The 20,501-nt window shown below is 37.5% G+C and overlaps 2 protein-coding genes across 4 annotated transcripts in view; both read left to right on the forward strand.

The window, feature by feature from the left end:
* The first annotated feature begins 1,389 nt into the window (after positions 1-1,389).
* On the forward strand, positions 1,390-2,823 carry LOC126765266 (putative nuclease HARBI1). Its single transcript, XM_050482970.1, has 3 exons — positions 1,390-1,459; positions 1,529-1,902; positions 1,967-2,823. The coding sequence occupies exons 1-3, from the start codon at positions 1,432-1,434 to the stop codon at positions 2,723-2,725; spliced, it is 1,161 nt and encodes a 386-aa protein (XP_050338927.1). The 5' UTR covers positions 1,390-1,431; the 3' UTR covers positions 2,726-2,823.
* A 2,260-nt stretch (positions 2,824-5,083) lies between these two features.
* Positions 5,084-20,501, forward strand: part of LOC126765239 (protein Wnt-10b) — a 690,717-nt gene continuing 675,299 nt past the window's right edge. For 2 of the 3 annotated variants that reach the window (XM_050482915.1, XM_050482917.1), the window contains exon 1: positions 5,491-6,009. In XM_050482915.1, the coding sequence (XP_050338872.1) occupies positions 5,747-6,009 (263 nt within the window). In that variant the 5' untranslated portion in view covers positions 5,491-5,746. The other variant, XM_050482916.1, reaches the window with a different exon arrangement.

Below are 20,501 nucleotides of genomic sequence, written 5' to 3' on the forward strand. Positions count from 1 at the left end.
TCAAAAATGCACATGTTACATTTTCATCTAGACAAATTTAAAGATTATATTGGAGCTAAGTTGGTAGAACAAAGTGAACAGTTCCATCAAATTATAATAAAATTTAAAAGATGTTACCAAAGGCCAGTATACAGTGTATTTGTAAAATGTTTGTGTATTTTTATTGAGTTGGATTTTTCCATTTTTTATATACAAAATCAAATGAAAAACTTTTTTATTTGTATTCTTATTTGAGATATAACAGCAGCAAAAATACGACATTGTAACGTTCGCTAAAAATTGCTGTTAAATGAAAATTCAAAATCAAAACTCCATTAAACGAGTCAAATTTACATTTTTACTGCAGCAGAAAAATTAAAAAAAAAAAACAGTTTTGAATCGTTTGTCAGCTATTTAGTAGGAATGTATATATTTTTAAAACCATGATAAGAAAAGATTGTAGTAATCATTAGGCCTACTCACATTAAAAAAACTGAAATATGTTATATTACTATACAGTATACTACTATACTGCATCTGCCAGAATACCAAAATGATACTCCTGACTAACAGAGTCACTAAATTACGATTGCGACAATTAAAGACATGAGACAATTATGACAAGCAGAATACCGGCATTAAAATCATAGAAGTAAACAGAGAGACAATGAACATATGAACATATGTTATATCTTTATTACGTATCTTTTATGAGTTCTTTCTTTAGAACTTTCTTGTTAACAATATCAATTTAAGGATCAGAAGTAATCTGCCATAATAGAACGATCCAATCAAACTTGATACCTTTCTTCTATTGGAACAGCTCTCTGTTTCTCACCATAGTTACCACCAATAATCTAAATTGATACTCATAGTTGCCCTTAAAATCTTAAAGTTTGTCAGCATATTTGGGAAAATTTCCTCATAATTTGAGGCTTTATATATAAGTATAAAAATTCGACTATCAATCCTACACTTTTGCAAGCTACTACAACAATATCCTTCCATCCCCCACGCTTTGCCAATTTTTATTATTTCTAGTTTTGTCCCTTATTAAAAAGGAATGTAATGCATCAAAATTTGCTAAGATATTCAGAGCAAAATTTTTTTTCTTCTAGAGCTCTGTTATGCCGTCTGATCTAATTTTCCATATTACAATTTCCCTGAAGATAATAATATCGTTAATTTTATTTTACACAACGTACTCTTTAAGAATCCATAGTTAAAACATTATATTAAGGGTATTCGTTTAAACGTATAATGTTACCCATCGCATAAATTTATGCAAATACGCAGTGTGTTACATGAACGCACTTCAAATTCCTTGTGTAAATGCCACTTATTATTATTATTAAACAGCTATTTGGGTGTCAAAATATTAAAATGCCGAAAGTTAGCGAAAATGCAAAATTTATCCAACTTTGGGAAAAAGCACTAGTATTTGATTTGTTAATGTTGGAGCTGTTTGGAAAACATGACGGTAATTGTTTTGCGTCAATGCTAAATTTTTTAAAGGCGTATATGTACATAAATATGTAAATGATTTCAGAAATCCAACGCAAAAAGGAAGATGAAATTATGGAAGACTTTAGCTTTGCATTGGCAGCTGCTGCATATTTTAGATATGGATCTACATTTGTTCATCATTCTGTCCCAAAATCACCCAACTTTTTAATAGATGTATTACCGCATTTGGATGAAAACAGGTTTCGAAAAATTGTGCGAGTCAGCAAAACCACATTTGATTTTATCATTGATCTGATAAAGGATGACGAAGTTTTCAATGGTCCACGTTCATGTAAACAGTTCCCTATCCAAATTCAATTGGCTGTAGTAATGTACCGACTGAGTTCATGTGGAGAAGGAGCAACAATTACTAAAATTGTTAGTTTGTTTGGTATTAGCGATGGTGGAGTAATACAGGTGAGCTATTTACATATGTATGGTTAAAATTTGTGTTTCAGCTGTATTTTAAATTTCTAAATAGGTAATGACCAACAGAGTATTTGATGCAATTATTAAAAGGAAAACTCAGTTTCTGTTTTGGCCGGACCCTGTAGAGCGTAGAGCTTTAGTTGTTCAAACACTCAGTGAGCTACCACATTGTGTTGGCTACGTAGATGGAACGGAGATAAAATTGGCGGAAAAACCCACTGTAGATTGTGAAACATATTTTTCCCGCAGGCATATATATTTACTTAAGGCTCAATGTGTGTGTGACCACAAACTAGTAATTCGTCATATGGTATTGGGGTATCCCGGTAGTGTTCACGACGCTAGGATATACAACAATTGCGAGCTGTCCACAAACGCCACTGAAATGCTAACAGGATCAGAGTGGTTAGCAGCAGACAGTGCATATAAATTAACTTCGAGCCTTATTACTCCTTTTAGAATAAACGCAACGGAAGGCACCTTGAATCAACGAATTCTGTTTAACAGAACGTTCAGCCAGTACCGAATAAGAATTGAGCCTTGCTTTGGTTTATTGAAAGAACGTTTTAATAGCTTGAAAGAACTCAAAATTCAAATAAAGAGTGATAATTCGGTAAAGTTTGCATGCCGGTGGATATTAGTTTCTGCGATATTGCACAATATTATATTAAAAGAAAACGACGGTAGTTTTGATGTTGACGAAGAAAGCATTAGTGAAAACAGTGAAGCCGACGAGCCTGGGGATCAAAACTTACCAACAGTTGAAGGTGCATCTAAGCGCCATTCATTGTTATCACTAATGGAAACTTAAAAATAAAGTATTGAAACTCATGTTTACATATCTTTAAAATCCATTAATATATGCTTTTATTTACAAGAAAAATAAAAAGTGCTTCTGTGCCTATTAACATTTAGTTACATTCAAATATATGTATTTTGCTATGAGATCTTTTAAATTTGCGAAAAAAGTACCATGTGAAATCTCTTAAAGTTTCACATTTATTTTGATTTTAACTTTAACTCTATTCCAAACATTTTAATGCGTTCTTCACTGGCAAGTTTCAGTTTTTCAATTTCCAGTTTGGTTTCTTTTTCTGATTCAGTTTCAATTCTTTTCAATTCTAATTGATTATTCAGTTCAATTCTTTCTAACTCGACCTCATTCTTTTCTTTTTCTAATGCTATTTTCTTAACTTCTAGTTCCAACCTTTTCTCCTGAATAAAAATCAATTTATTGAACGGGGCTTCACCCTTTCTTTTCGGTTTTTTTGTTGAACTTCTAAAGTCCAACGAACTTTGTGGAGTAGAAGTTCCCGCGGCGGCGGCACTGCAATCGCTACTTATAGGTAACATTGGGTCAACTAAATCCTCACAATCGAGCGCACACAAGTCGTAGGAATCGATGGTATCGTTTAACGAACTATCAGCACAAGGGGAATCAGTCAGTACTTCAATGCTGTCATCTGTTTTCAAAAATTACTCCGGGATTTACATTTTTGCGTTGCCCGAAGATAACTTCCAGTAAGTCAAAGTTGGGACAAGTTTTGTTGACATGCGCTGATACGCTTGACTCGTCACCATTAGCGAGTAGTCCAGACCCAGTTTTGTTTTTCCAGGCTGCCGCGGCAACATACAACGCTTTGAGATACCTCATTTTGCTTTTCATAGCTACGCAAAGGACAGATTGAAATGTCGGTGTATTTTGCTGCAATTTTTCGTAAAACCTTTTGAGGTCGGTTTCTGGAAGATATGCGTAAATTCGTGTTAAAACAAACATATGTACCTAAACATTTTCACTTTTCTAAAACCCTTACCTCAAAAGATTCTGGACTATCTTTAATTGCGTCAGATACTGCTTGCAACAGCTGCAGGGACTGCGGCTCTGTCCAGCGATGGGACGGTTTCAGCCGTAGGCGCTTTTGCTTCAACTTTTTATCCTGAAATATAAAACAATTGCAGCAATTAAATAAAATTAATGTTCCGAGCTTCATTCTTACCTTTTCCATTTTAATTTTCACAATAATATTCATCAGCTGGTCGTTTGGAAGGGTTGCTTTTGCAATATCGTAAATTTACAAGCGTTCTTTACACACTGATATTGGTGCGTAATGTGTTTAAATGAATTTCCATATATGTAAGTTGCTGCCAGATTTTTACGCGTTCGTAAATATACACGGTTTAAGAGGTTTACGGGGCTTTTACACGTTTAAACGAATACCCTTATTATTTAAATTTACAAGTATCTATAAAGTGTCAGTAAACCATTTGTCAGGAACGAAATCTAACTTTTAATAATACAGTATTGAATTCCATATTAACTATAGTGAGAAGAGTTACTTACCTATACATATGTATGTGTGTTCAACTAGCAGTAGAATACAAATATAATTCGCTTGACATTATGTAATTCTTTTTAATTTCCATTTTAAAGAAGATCAAAAAATTATCTTTACGTCGGTATGTATACTGCTTTGTGATTGGTGCTCATATGTAATTAGTAGTGTATGTATATAGTGTAGTCAACGACAGCGGAACGATTTGTTATGTTTATTTGGAAGCAGATAAGGTAGCTTCGCTCGGGAGCTCAAAGCGAAGGCATAGCTGCTTTAAAGAGATCAAACTTCATATGATATGATATGTTGCTTCCTGCAAAGGAAACTGCAATTTAAATTGCATTATTTTGTAGATCATGCACAATAAAAGGTCATTTACTTCGGGGGTTTGAAAAAAATAACACAAACTCAGTTAAAAAATTATCTTAATTCAGTTATAAAATTATCGAACATAAATTATAACAATAATTTAAAATCAAAAGACAAAAAGTAGACTATTGAATGCAACTTTTATATACATAAGTATTATGCGGAAATTGGTTAGAAAGCAGCTTAGCAAATGAAACAAGGCTAATAATTTCCATTGATATACATACATATATCATACACATTTGTGGACGACCGTAATATAAACGAATATACGCAGATGTTCCTTATTTCTGTTAAATAACATTGATTCTCCACAAGTACGCTGTTATCTAACACAATATGTATGGCACGCGCAGAACAGCAGGCGTCAAGCCAGCAATCATGCCAACCATTTCGCCCTTACAGAAATCAAATCTGCGGTGTTTTAACAAACTTTCTATCATGTCGTTTCAAATACTTGTGAGAACGCTGCACGAAAGGGTGTAAGTGTTGACAAAATATTATAAAAAAAAAGTTAAGTAAAGAAAAAAGGAATTAGTAAAAAAATGTTTTTAATTGAAATAAAAAACTGGATAACTAAAAAAATATTAGTAAAAATTACATATTTAATTAAGGATTGCAACTATCATATTGTTGTGTGGCATTAAGGAATTATTAATGAATTATTTTTGGTAAAACGTGAAATGTGAAATTAAAGGAAATTATTATATAAGTAATATAATAAAATGAGGTGGTGGACTTTGTTTTAGAAAAGTAAATTCAGATTATCGGAAAGAAAGTTTGAAATTTTCTTAGAACATTTTAATAACTAATATCATGGCAGTTTTATTTTACAACGTTGAAGATGAAAAACATAATATATGTAAATATATGAATTTTAATACTTTAAAGATGTATTATGAATTGATTTGGATATATTTGTGATTAAAAAGAAATATAATGCCCAATCACGAAAGTGATCGCATAAACTGTCCATAATAGTACAAATATGTTTGATACTTTCAATTTCTTCAGGACACAACAAACAATGAGCTGGCTATTACAATCTATAGCAGTCTCGGCCTTTTGCACCAATGGAGAGGAAATATTTAAATTAGAGATCCACAGTATACATAGTAATTTATTGTGCAATGTTTTGGTTGTGCTTTAACCAGAGTAAACATTATGAACAATTGTCTTTTCGACATTCGGAATACCAGAAAGAGCGATTACATCAAAACTCTTTGTTTCCGCAATTCTGCACTAAAAAACTCAAAACAAATATCATCTCAAGATATGATAAATCGAGGAGCCGTTTCGCGTTTGTAAAACTAACCAAATGCTCGCGGAATTCGTTTTGTCACTTTGGATTGCAATTCATTATACTTCTAATGTTATCTTGTCGAACTGAATGGTAAGTAATAATACCTATATTTTCATATTTCGCCTGCTAAAAATATGAAGTTTCTAACTTGTATCGAACGTATCATAAAGAACAGCTGTTCCACTAATAACTTACTACTGTAAAATATATATATACTTTCTACTGTATCTTGTACAACGCTAACTCACAGTAACTAAAACATATTCCACATTTATAAATTTTGCGATTTTCGTAGGAATGAAAATTTATATTGAATTTATAACTATATTCGTGCGGTTAGTCAAAAACCATTGTCCTAGAACTCCGCACAGGCATTGAAAGCTACTGTCCTAATGCATAATTTTCCTTCAGTATATGGTATTCTTATGAAGCGTATACAACAACAATAATATGTCGAACTACAAGTATGTAGCTAAAAAATTGTTTTGGGGTGTTATTCTGCATTGTTTCAATATGAAGAAAACCTTATATATATTGAACCGTTCTAAAAGTTATTTGAAAGTACTGATTTTGGCTCACAAGGCGAAGAAAATTAAAAATTAGTTTTTTTTAAATTGGTGTTTGGAATTAAAATTGTTTACTCTTGTAGCATGTTGCGACGAAATCGGACCATTGTCACGACCAAAAAAACGCCATTAATTTAAAACTAATAATTTGTCACAGCTTAGTTGTACAATATTGTTATTTAGGTACGAGTTGCATAAAGTATGGACGTCTATTTATGGTTGAAAAAACATTTAAGAAATGTACATATGTATTTCCATAACAAAAAGCAATGGGAGCAATTAAATGGGAATGCAATTATTGTTTTAATGCATTATTTGAAACCTTGTTCCCCATATACCTACTTTTCGGAAATAAAAACATTCGCAGGGCTGGCCCATATTGGCAAATTAGGCAACTGCCCAGGGAGGCATTTCGGTAATTTTCTTAACATATTTTATTTCTGTATTTAAATTATGGCGTACGTTGCTATGTGTTTAATGCGAGTATTCCGTTGATTTGCACACAAAATATCACCTACCACATTTATGTATGTATGCATGTCTTCAATTAATGAAAAATAAGATCAATTGAAATTTTTTTTAAATATTGATAAGCAGAAAATTTTTACGAACTCAGCCATTTTTGAATATTTTAAACAATTAGAAATGTCATTAACGCACTGTGGATTGACGAATATACTTGCAACAAATTTATGCAACGAAATTCAAGCTATTAACAGAGAAATTGCTCATAAAACAACACTACTGGTCTTTTTAAAATATTGTTCAAAGTAATTAATAGTACGGTTGTTGGTAACACTTCCTGTGTCCGTAGCAAGAGGAGAGCAACTACTACCATGCAGCTGTAATTGAAAATAACTGCATTTGTATAAGAATAATACTTAAATCAGTTAATTTGTACAAATACATAAAAGGGTAAACAATTTGTTAAGCCTGTGGAGAAAAATCCCGAAGCTGGACGAGGCTACACTTTGGAAACAGCAAATATAGCATTAAGAAACTGTGGGAAGTGTTTCGAGCATGAAGAGTCGGTACAAACTACAATTTTTAGGAATAAACTCTTTTATTAATCGTCATTCATCTGTGTTTTATCCACTACACAAAAAGAAATAATAAAAATTAACACATTCTTAACAACCATGACATCGTAGTATGCGCCAGCCAAAGTTAAAATCGTTTAAATTACATTCTTGGTAGGTATCTAGCGACAGTAAGAAATCGGAGAATTTGTTGCACAGAGAGAAATTTTTCGAAAACATATGCTAAACTTCAGTATAACTGCATTTAATAATACTTCTTTTATAATCTTCGTGTTTGTAACCCCTTCTTAAGGGACAGCATTAATCTGCTGCCATGTGACGTTCCCTTCAACCCTGATACTTTTCTATCATCATTTTTTGATCCTGGTGGAATCTCCTGCAGCTGCCCACTAAAGTTTCCAAAAGCTTATCCATTTATACACATTTTTGCTGCTGCTTCTGAAAGCTTGCCTTATATTTTTCAAAATTTCTTTATAATTAGGTGCTTTAAGATTAGCTAGAAAATTCTCACCCTCTCCATGCTAAGTTTCGGTAATTTTCTACAACTATATTTAAAACAATATGCTTCCTTGCCCACCTCTTAGAAAAACTGGATTATAATTCCTAACTTGATAAAATAATTAATAAATCACTGAGTATATTTTTAAAAAACTATGTTGGGTCGGATGTTTAAACCACTTATTTAGTAATGGGCTAGGAGAAGTACTGTACTGTTTTTTTTTTTTCATTTTCACTTAAGATATGTATGTATCCATAAACAGATGGGGAAGAGCTAAGTTCGGGTATAACCAAACATTTTATACTCTTGCAACTTATAACAGTCATAACCTGGGAAACTCCTTCAGGCAATAGCAAAACCTTATAGTACTAAGCAAGTAAGGAAGGCTAAGCTCTGGAAATTACTTCAGGCGCTGGTAAAGCTTTAAAACAAAAACATGTAAGGAAGAGCTAAGTTTGGATGTAACCGAACATTTCATACTCTAGCAACTTGCAAAGATAAAAGATAAGGCGCGTTCGGTCGACTTTTCACCCGATTTTATTCATTCTAAGCACAAATATCTGCGTTTTATTAACATAACTTACATAATGGCCGATGACCCGGAAGTACGAATGTCTTTATATTAGGCTTATCCAAATATTCTAAACCTAGAGGTTTCAACATTTTTCGTGCAAGGTTTTATCTCGTTATATTAATTGCTTCTTGATTTGTACACGCGAAAGGAAAACATCAGATGAAATTTTAAATAGTGTTGTATGGAATGGAGGCGTGGTTGTAGTCCGATTTCGCCTGAAGTATGTGATTTTACCTAAAAGTGGGTGATGCCACATCCCTTGTATGATTTTGACATCGGCTCGTGTGAAACCTTCTCGTGTCATTTCCGGAGTAAAATTTAATTTAAGATGCTTTTAACAGTTCCATCATCCCAGAGGATGAAAGGTGCAGATCCAGAGATACGTGATTTCACCTAAATGAATTTTTTTGATACTGACTCCTATAAAATCCTCTTATACTATCTCGGAGGCAAATATAATATATCAGGTGTGTTCAGTATTAGCCAAAGAACACCTGTACCAAGTTTTATTAATAATATCATAATTTTTACACAAGTTACAGCGTGCACAGACATGCGGATTCGAATTCGTCTCATTATTCTGATCTCTTCTCGTCTTGATCTGTCTCGATTAGTTTTTGGTGATATACGTACAAACAATGCTTTGGTGAACAAAACTAATTTTATTATATTAGCAATATGATGTAAGAGTATAAAAGGCACAGTTACAGGACGTCAAGAAAATTTTCCAAATTTGTTTAATATTTAGTTAAATATTTTAACAAATCTTTGGTAGGTGCTGTTTTCAGTTATCTGAGAAAGCATATTTGAAAACGTTTAAAGTAAAATTAAAGGAAGATGTACATAAGTACCTTTTTAAATAGTTCTGTTATAGCCCGGTATACATATACGGGTTGAATATAATTAACGATAACTGAATATTTCCCAAAAAAGCCAATGCGGTTGAAGTTCCACGTTCACCTTCGTCGCCATGCTACACCTTCGATTGGTCGTAAAAAGGCCAAGCTTATCTAACATACATATACAGTTGATATTGATAACCTATCGGTATTGACGAAGCATTGCGAAACGCTATCGGTTAATTTATATGTAATAAGTTATTACCTCTTTGACATAATTGGATTTTAAAATGTCACGTTTTAGCTAGATATGCATGTGTTTGTATGTGTATATAAGTGTTCACACTTGTATATACACTCAAGCAGATTAAATATATATGTACATACACAAACATAGATATAAAAATAAAAACTCTCAAAAGACACAATCACAATACACAATCATTACCAACGGTGACTCAGAGAGTTAGAACGACAGCCGCTATCAAAATCGCATTGGTAATCTGAAAGTGAACAGATCATGATGCAAGCAGTAGCCCGTGTACACACATACAAAATATACATATATATGTACATGTGGTTTAAATAAAGATCGTTTTGGAAAAAGATTAAGCTGTTATAAGCATATTGTTATTATACCTAGGTTTTATACATATTCATACAGTTTTATATGTGCAAATAATACATATATATAGGGCATATGATGCTATTTTCTGCATTTTATAATAACCATATTTGGGCATGGTGAAATTTATATACATATATAAGTATTTTATTTTATATATTTTCTTATACTCCTAGCACACTGTGCAGTGATTTTAGTAGTGCGGTTTTTGTACGATTGCTGAATTGGTTGCAAAGAGTTAAACGAATGCCGAGACACTTTTATTGCAACACAATGTCTTTTATCAGTTCAACAGACATTTGTGCGATGTGCAGAGATTTCCTACTGAAAAGCTGGCTTATGAAGCTGTTAACAAAATGGGTATCTGCTTAAATTCTTTATCGCTATCGTAAAAATACCTTCGTGTAATTTTTTCATTCCAATTAAAATGCATTCTCGTTCTTCTCGTGGTTCACATGGTCATCACCGACAACTTCGAACCGTGAGAAAGGTTTGAGAAATGTGACAGGGTTAAATAACGGAAACAGTTGAAACAAAAATTCTTCACAATGCGTTTATTCAACCAAATTTTACGAAAGGATTTTTTAAAGATATCAGTGTAATAACACTAAAATAAAGGGAACAAATTCGGACTAGCACATTTTGCACATGCATAGGTTTAGTTAAATATAATTATTTATCGATTAGAGAGCGAAAAATCTAATTTAAATTATATTACTCTATAATACAGAAGATGACGCACTCATAGTTTATTGATAGCATATCTTGGTAAACCTTCTTTCCTTAACCTTAATTTATAACTAATACAGGATGACAGCGGAAGGTTAATCATTATCAAGTCAAAAATGTAAAACTTATTCCATTTTCATATACTGTATACTTTGTATAAAAGTTTACCGATTAGCTAAAATTCATAGCGTGTGATATATGGAAAAAATCATTTTCATAATATAGTATTCGCAATAATTTGCCTACATGTTTTTATTACTACTTCATATTAATAATGTTATACGCAAAATAATGAAGGGAGAAGATTAATTTTGGATAATGTTGCTGAAACTTAAAAAAAAAGAAGAAAGGAAGAGTTAAGCTTGTTTTACACATTATGGGCGGTATTCTAATAAAGAGACATGAATTTCTGGTAATTTCTGAAGTTACTTAAAAAAGGATAGTTAATATTTGTACTGTCGCAAAATGCTGCACAGATAAAAAAGTCTTATTCACTTAACGGTGTATTTCCTAAAACTAATCGACTTAAACGTGAAGTTATATATATGTACATAAAGACATAATATAATAAATAAAATAGGCGTGGCATCGTCCACTTTTGAGTGAAATCCTATATCTCAGAAACTGTTTAACAAATTGAAGCCGAATTTGGTTAGTGAAGTTATCTTATTATTACTATGGCACATTATTAAAATAGGCGGAATTGGTTTTAAATTTCATTCTTTCACTTTCCAGTATACAAACCAAACATCATAGAAGTAATAAGGGTAAAACTTTGCACAAATAATGTCCTAAAAGTATATAATCTTAAACCAAAAATTTTAATCTTTAAAAAAACTGTATCGGACAATAACCTCATTATAACCCACACACAAATTATGTTGACAACAGGGCATATGGCTGATTTTTTACAAAACATATCGGTCAGTCTGTGAGTTCTAGTTCTGAAGTTTGGGGAGAATATTTTTGTGATAACAACACACCCTTGTGCCAAAAAGGGGTAAAATGGAGTCAATACTTTCTTTAGCCCCCAAATCTTCTTCTTCTTAATTGGCGTAGACACCGCTTACGCGGTTATAGCCGAGTTAACAACAGCGCGCCAGTCGTTTCTTCTTTTCGCTACGTGGCGCCAATTGGATATTCCAAGCGAAGTCAGGTTCTTCTCCACTTGGTCCTTCCAACGGAGTGGAGGTCTTCCTCTTCCTCTGCTTCCCCCGACCGGTACTGCGTCGAATACCTTCAGAGCTGGAGTGTTTTCATCCATCCGGACACATGACCTAGCCAGCGTAGGCGCTGTCTTTTAATTCGCTGAACTATGTCGATGTCGTCGTATATCTCGTACAGCTCATCGTTCCATTGAATGCGATATTCGCCGTGGTCAATGCGCAAAGGACCATAAATCTTTCGCAGAAGCCTCTGCACCATACAGCAGGGCGGGAATTATGAGCAACTTATAGAGTTTAGCTTTTGTTCGTCGAGAGAGGACTTTACTTTTCAATTGCCTACTCAGTCCGAAGTAGCACCTGTTGGCAAGAGCAATCCTGCGTTGGATTTCCAGGCTGACATTGTTGGTGGTGTTAATGCTGTTTCCTAAATAGACGAAATTATCTACAACTTCAAAGTTATAACTGTCAACAGTGACGCAAGAGCCACGTCGCGAGTGTGACGACTGTTTGTTTGATGACAGGAGATATTTCGTTTTGCCCTCGTTCACTGCCAGACCCATTTTCTGTGCTTCCTTGTCCAGCCTGGAGAAAGCAGAACTAACGGCGCGGGTGTTGAGGCCGATGATATCAATATCAACGGCATACGCCAGCAGCTCTACACTCTTATAGAAGATGGTACCTTCTCTATTTAGTTCTGCAGCTCGAACTATTTTCTCCAGAAGCAGGTTGAAGAAGTCGCACGATAGGGAGTCGCCTTGTCTGAAACCTCGTTTAATACCGAACGACTCGGAGAGATCCTTCCCGATCCTGACGGAGCTTTTGGTGTTACTCAACATCAGTTTACACAGCCGTATTAGTTTTGCGGGGATACCAAATTCAGACATCGCGGCATAAAGGCAGCTCCTTTTCGTGCTGTCGAAAGCAGCTTTGAAATCGACGAAGAGGTGGTGTGTGTCAATTCTTCTTTCACGGGTCTTTTCCAAGATTTGGCGCGTGGTGAATATATTGTCGGTTGTTGATTTTCCAGGTGTGCAGCCACACTGATAAGGTCCAATCAATTTGTTGACGGTGGGCTTTAATCTTTCACACAATACGCTCGATAGAACCTTATATGCGATGTTGAGGAGGCTAATCCCACTCCTTTTTTATGGATTGGGCATAGCACACTTAAATTTCAATCGTTGGGCATGCTTTCGTCCGACCATATTTTACAAAGAAGCTGATGCATGCTCCTTATCAGTTCTTCGCCGCCGTGTTTGAATAGCTCGGCCGGCAATCCGTCGGCCCCTGCCGCTTTGTTGTTCTTCAGGCGGGCAATTGCTATTCAAACTTCTTCATGGTCGGGCAATGGAACGTCTGCTCCATCGTCATCGATTGGGGAATCGGGTTCGCCTTCTCCTGGCGTTGTACGCTCACTGCCATTCAGCAGGCTGGTGAAGTGTTCCATCCCTAATTTAGGTATGCTCTAGGCATCGGTCACTAGATCACCTTTCAGGGTTCTACAAGAGTATGCTGCGGTCTACAAGAGTATGCTCCGGTCTTGAAACCTTCTGTAAGCCGCCGCATTTTTTCGTAGAATTTTCGAGCACCCCTGTCGGCCAGCTCATCAAGCTCTTCGTACTCACGCATTTCAGCCTCTTTCTTTTTCTGTCTACAAATGCGTCTCGCTTCTCTTTTCAACTCTCGGTATCTATCCCATCCCGCACGTGTTGTGGTCGATCGTAACGTTGCGAGCCTGTTTTCTCTCCGCTGCGACACGGTACTCCTCGTCGTACCAGCTGTTCTTTTGCACTTTCCGAAAACCAATGGTTTCGGTTGCAGCTGTACGTAAGGAATTTGAAATGCCGTCCCACAGTTCCCTTATATCGAGTTGTTGACGAGTGCTCTCAGAGAGCAGGAGTGCAAGCCGAGTAGAAAATCGTTCGGCTGTGACTGCAGCTTCTCGACGTCGAACCTTCCTTGTGTTTGGTGGCGCGCGTTTTTTGCTGCACAGAGGCGGGTGCGAATCTTAGCTGCAACAAGATAGTGGTCCGAGTCGATGTTAGGACCTCGGAGCGCACGCACATCTAAAACACTGGAGACGTGTCTTCCGTCTATCACAACATGATCGATCTGGTTGGTAGTTTTTCGATCCGGAGACAGCCAGGTAGCTTGATGAATCTTTTTATGCTGGAATTTACTACTGCAGATATCCATATTTTCGGCCCCGGCGAAGTCAATCAGCCTCAACCCATTTGGGGAAGTGTCGTCGTGGAGGCTGGGTTTGTCCGACCGTAGTGCCAAAGATACCTTCTTTGCCCACCTTGGCGTTAAAGTCGCCAAGCACGATTTTGACATCGTGGCGGGAGCAGCTCTCATAAGCGCGCTCCAAGCGCTCATAGAAGGCATCTTTGGTCACCTCGTCCTTCTCTTCCGTCGGGGCGTGGGCGCAAATCAGCGATATGTTGAAGAACCTCGCCTTGATGCGGATTGTGGCTAGACGTTCATTCACCGGAGTGAATGATAGTACTCGGCGACTGAGTCTTCCTCCCACCACGAATCCAACACCAAACTTACGCTCCTGTATATGGCCACTTTAGTAAATGTCACAAGGACCTATTCGTCTCTGTTCTTGTCCCGTCCATCGCATTTCTTGGACGGCGGTGATATCAGCCTTTATTTTCGCGAGGACATCAACCAGCTGGGCAGCGGCACTTTCCCAATTAAGGGTCCGGACATTCCAGGTGCATGCCCTCAAATCGTAGTCCTTATTTCGTTTGCCATGGTCGTCATCAAAAGGGGGTATCTCATCCGAGGCTAGTTGCTTCCTTTCATTGGGGATGTTTTTTTACGTGGCGGGTACCAAACCCAGCGCACAACCCTGTGTAGGGGATGTTTCGCCTTCTCACATTAGCTCGCCTTCGAGCGGATGTTCTTAGGCTACCCAGGGGATACTTGGTCAAAGACCGGAAGTAGTGAGCTGCTTGAGCCATTTGTAAAAGAATCGTTTCTGGCCACTCCCAAGTGAATGGCGATCAGAGAACTTTCCTCACTGGCGCGAACTTCTACACATGACTCCATCCTCCCCGACTGACGGTACTACCAACTTGAAAAAAAAAAATAATTCTCCAAATCCTTCGACGCGCGCAGTTTAAATTCAAGTGTCACCTTATTGTTTGGGCACAGTAGTATTATTAATAGTATGAGAGAAATTCCTTTTAATAATGATCAATTTTCTTGAATGTATTACTATTTTAAAGAATGTATGCAATATTGCCTATTTATACTCTTGCAACCCGTTGCTACCGGGTATTATAGTTTTGTTCACCTAACGGTTGTATACATATATCATAAAAAACTAACCGAGATAGATATAGAGTTATATACATATGTGTATATAAATGATCAGGTTGACGAGAAAAGTTGAAATCCGGTTGACTGACGTTCTGTACGTCCGTCCGTGCGTGTATCTTGATGAAACTATGCAGGTTTCTTAGTAGAAAAAAGTTCGAATTCATAGATGGGCGTAATCGGACGACTGCCACGCCCACAAATCACCATTTACCGAGAACCTATAAAGTGGCATAACTAGGCACCGAATTAAAACTCATATTTGGCACAGGGGATCAGCACGAATGCTACAAAACCTGCTACTTACAGGGTGAAAGTGGACAAAATCGGATTAAAAAATGGTTACCTTTTTAAAGAGCATAAAGAATGAGATATAAATTTTTCTATCTATTAATAAAATAATAATATTGATATCATCGGCCTCAACACCCGCGCCGTTAGTTCTGCTTTCTCCAGGCTGGACAAGGAAGCCCAGAAAATGGGTCTGGCAGTGAACGAGGGCAAAACGAAATATCTCCTGTCATCAAACAAACAGTCGTCACACTCGCGACTTGGCTCTTGCGTCACTGTTGACAGTTATAACTTTGAAGTTGTAGATAATTTCGTCTATTTAGGAAACAGCATTAACACCACCAACAATGTCAGCCTGGAAATCCAACGCAGGATTGCTCTTGCCAACAGGTGCTACTTCGGACTGAGTAGGCAATTGAAAAGTAAAGTCCTCTCTCGACGAACAAAAGCTAAACTCTATAAGTTGCTCATAATTCCCGCCCTGCTGTATGGTGCAGAGGCTTCTGCGAAAGATTTATGGTCCTTTGCGCATTGACCACGGCGAATATCGCATTCAATGGAACGATGAGCTGTACGAGATATACGACGACATCGACATAGTTCAGCGAATTAAAAGACAGCGCCTACGCTGGCTAGGTCATGTTGTCCAGATGGATGAAAACACTCCAGCTCTGAAGGTATTCGACGCAGTACCGGTCGGGGGAAGCAGAGGAAGAGGAAGACCTCCACTCCGTTGGAAGGACCAAGTGGAGAAGAACCTGACTTCGCTTAAAATATCCAATTGGCGCCAGGTAGTGAAAAGAAGAAACGACTAGCGCGCTGTTGTTAACTCGGCTATAATCGCGTAAGCGGTGTCTACGCCAATTAAGAAGAAGAAGAAGATGCAATGCATGGTTCAAATTAATCATTTGTTTTCCGTGGAGATTGGCATTAACAGTTTCATCAGGTTTTAGAAGCTCATGATATATCATACTTTTCTTATCCCACGAGAGTAGAGGGTCCTACCGAATGGATCTGTTTTTGCAATCGATGTTGATGGATGAATTCTTAAAATAAATCAATTTTTCATCGCTAGTGACAACTCGATGCAAAGCTGATTTTCTTTCGTGTCTTTTATCCAAAATTTCTCAAGTGTTTTTTGGTTTTCCATTTGTCTTCCGTTCATTTCATGGGACATCCATTTTTCACGCTTTTGGATCGTTCCCATAGCTTTCAAACGGTCTGGAATTGTTTGCTCTGCAACAAACTCATGATTCAGAGTGTCATCTTTATCCAATATTGCTTGCAGTTTGGCGTCTTCAAAACTTTTGGGCTTCCATGTTCTTCATTTCTCATATCAAAATCATTATCTCTAAGCCGTCGAAACATCTCTTGCCTGTAGTTTATGATAGATCATGATCACCGTATGCCTCAAAAGCTTATTTAGGGAAATTCGATAAATGGTCTTTGTTTATTTCAATACCTCTGGTAGTGGCTTGGTTTAACAATAGGTGCAGGAATGCGCAAGAACTGCAATGAAAATGGGTTCTTCTGTTTCAGTCCATACTTCGTTCACCGAAAATCCAACTGCTCTATCATTCGTCGGCGGAAGAGAGAGTTCTACAAAGCACAATGCTCAGTCAGATGGAAAGAATTTGCAAAGATATCTCATTGCTATAAAAAACAACAAAATTCTACGTCCACGTTGCATATTTATTTCGAGTTCGAGGAGTATATGCGGTTTCAAATATTCTAAAACCCCATCTTTTAATAGGTTTAATGTACATATTTATGTAACAAACTGCTATAGCTATAGCAACCAAACTTTGCGGACTAATTTCCCTCTATCACCTAACGCCCATATATATCTTCTTTTTCTTTATTTGCCAATTCGTATTCGAATATTGATGATCATATAATATTAAATAATATGTACAATATTAATAAGATTAACAATAATATCAACAATAGGTTTATAATAGTAATATTTACATGTTAATTATATATATTGTATATTAAAAATCACAGGGTTTTAATTATCCCAGCATATTTCTCTCTATCTCTCGCCACATCTATAAGGTTGCCAGTCTTTAACGACTCTCAATTGCGGTTCAATCTTCTCAAAACTTCACTGTTTGTAACTCAATCTGTCCAAAGGATTTTTAGGATTCTTCTAATAAGCCATAGCTCGAAGGATTAGCTTGTTAATATCTGTAAGTTTTTGAGTCCACGTCTCCATGGTGTAGAGAAGCACTGACCAAACATGGCATTTTAAAAAATGTATTTTGGTTGTTATGTTGAGGTCATGGCTACATAATATGGTTTTGTATTTGAGTTGTTCGCGAAATTCGATTTGACATTTTATTTCTTTAGAACAGTCCAAATTTTCATGGATCTGACAATCAAGATACTTGAAATTTTTACTCTTTCGATGGGCATATTGTTAATCATGAGGTGTGTGTCATTGAATATGTTTTTCCTACCAATAATCATGTACTTCTTCTTTTTTATGTTAATGCGTAGGCCATACCCGTCACTACGTAAATTAACTCGGTTTACGAGTTCTTCTAATCTCATCAAGCTGTCGGCTTAAGTGTAGTGTTTCTTCTTTTCGCTGCGTGGCGCCAATTGGATATTCCAAGCGAAGCCAGGTCCTTCTCCACTTGGTCCTTCCAACGGAGTGGAGGTCTTCCTCTTCCTCTGCTTCCCCCGGCGGGTACTGCGTCGAATACTTTCAGAGCTGGAGTGTTTTCATCCATCTGGACAACATGACCTAGCCAGCGTAGCCGCTGTCTTTTAATTCGCTGAACTATGTCAATGTCGTCATATATCTCGTACAGCTCATCGTTCCATCGGATGCGATATTCGCCGTGGCCAGTGCGCAAAGGACCATAAATCTTTCGCAGAATTTTTCTCTCGAAAACTCGTAACGTCGACTCATCGGTTGCTGTCATCGCCCAAGCCTCTGCACCATATAGCAGGACGGGAATTATGAGCGACTTATAGAGATTGGTTTTTGTTCGTCGAGAGAGGACTTTACTTTTCAATTGCCTACTCAGTCCGAAGTAGCACCTGTTGGCAAGAGCAATCCTGCGTTGGATTTCCAGGCTGACATTATTAGTGGTGTTAATGCTGGTTCCTAAATAGACAAAATTATCTACAACTTCAAAGTTATGACTGTCAACAGTGACGTGAGAGCCAAGTCGCGAGTGCGACGACTGTTTGTTTGATGACAGGAGATATTTCGTTTTGCCCTCGTTCACTACCAGACCCATTTTCTGTGCTTCCTTGTCCAGCCTAGAGAAAGCAGAACTAACGGCGCGGGTGTTGAGGCCGATGATATCAATATCGTCGGCATACGCCAGCAGCTGTACACTCTTATAGAAGATGGTACCTTCTCTGTTTAGTTCTGCTGCTCGAACTATTTTCTCCAGGAGCAGGTTGAAGAAGTCGCACGATAGGGATTCGCCTTGTCTGAAACCTCGTTTGGTATCGAACGGCTCGGAGAGATCCTTCTCGATCCTGACGGAGCTTTTCGTGTTGTTCAACGTCAGTTTACACAGCCGTATTAGTTTTGCGGGGATACCAAATTCAGACATCGCGGCATAAAGGCAGCTCCTTTTCGTGCTGTCGAAAGCAGCTTTGAAATCGACGAAGAGGTGGTGTGTGTCGATTCTCCTTTCACGGGTCTTTTCCAAGATTTGGCGCATGGTGAATATCTCGTCAGTTGTTGATTTTCCAGGTCTGAAGCCACACTGATAAGGTCCAATCAGTTTGTTGACGGTGGGCTTTAATCTTTCACACAATACGCTCGATAGAACCTTATATGCGATGTTGAGGAGGCTAATCCCACGGTAGTTGGCGCAGATTGTGGGGTCTCCTTTTTTATGGATTGGGCATAGCACACTTAAATTCCAATCGTTGGGCATGCTCTCGTCCGACCATATTTTACAAAGAAGCTGATGCATGCTCCTTATCAGTTCTTTACCGCCGTGTTTGAATAGCGCGGCCGGTAATCCATCGGCTCCGCCGCTTTGTTGTTCTTCAGGCGGGCAATTGCTATTCGAACTTCTTCATGGTCGGGCAATGGAACGTCTGCTCCATCGTCATCGATTGGGGAATCGGGATCACCTTCTCCTGGTGTTGTGCGTTCACTGCCATTCAGCAGGCTGAAGAAGTGTTCCCTCCATAATTTAAGTATACTCTGGGAACCGGTGACTCGATCAGCTTTGGGGATTCTACAAGAGAATGCTCCGGTCTTGAAACCTTCTGTAAGCCGCCGCATTTTTTCGTAATTTTCGAGCATTACCCCTATCATTCAACTTATCAAGCTCATCGTACTCACGCATTTCAGCCTCTTTCTTCTTCCGTCTGCAAATGCGTCTCGCTTCCCTCATCAACTCTCGGTATCTATCCCATCCCGCACGTGTTGTGGTCGATCGTAACGTTGCGAGGTAGGCAGCCTGGTTTCCCTCCGCTGCACGGCACTTCTCGTCGTACCAGCTGTTTTTTTGCATTTTCTAATTTTTCGGTTGCAGCTGTACGTAAGGAACTTGAAATGTCGTCCCACAGTTCCCTTATACCGAGTTGTTGACGAGGGCTCTCAGAGAGCAGGAGTGCAAGCCGAGTAGAAAATCGTTGTGCTATCTGTTGTGATTGCAGCTTCTCGACGTCGAACCTTTCTTGTGTTTGTTGATGAGTGTTGTTTTCTGCACAGAGGCGGGTGCAAATCTTAGCTGCAACAAGATATTGTCCGAGTCGATGTTAGGACCTCGAAGCGTACGCTCTTCTAGAACACTGGAGACGTGTCTTCTGTCTATCGATCTGGTTGTTGGCTTTTCGATCTGGAGACAGCCAGGTAGCTTGATGTATTTTCTTGTGCTGGAATCTAGTACCACCGATAACCATATAACCATAGTGCCAAAGGTCGTTCTCCCACCACGA

The sequence above is a fragment of the Bactrocera neohumeralis genome, unplaced genomic scaffold, assembly GCF_024586455.1.
Source record: "Bactrocera neohumeralis isolate Rockhampton unplaced genomic scaffold, APGP_CSIRO_Bneo_wtdbg2-racon-allhic-juicebox.fasta_v2 cluster10, whole genome shotgun sequence".
Classification (NCBI taxonomy): Eukaryota; Metazoa; Arthropoda; class Insecta; order Diptera; family Tephritidae; genus Bactrocera; species Bactrocera neohumeralis.

Excerpts from the sequence above, each read along its gene's own strand:
- LOC126765266 (XM_050482970.1), top strand. The coding sequence starts at position 1,432 with ATGTTGGAGCTGTTTGGAAAACATGACG. Across the intron at positions 1,460-1,528 it reads GCTGTTTGGAAAACATGACG|AAATCCAACGCAAAAAGGAA; the intron begins GTAATTGTTTTG and ends AAATGATTTCAG. Across the intron at positions 1,903-1,966 it reads GCGATGGTGGAGTAATACAG|GTAATGACCAACAGAGTATT; the intron begins GTGAGCTATTTA and ends ATTTCTAAATAG.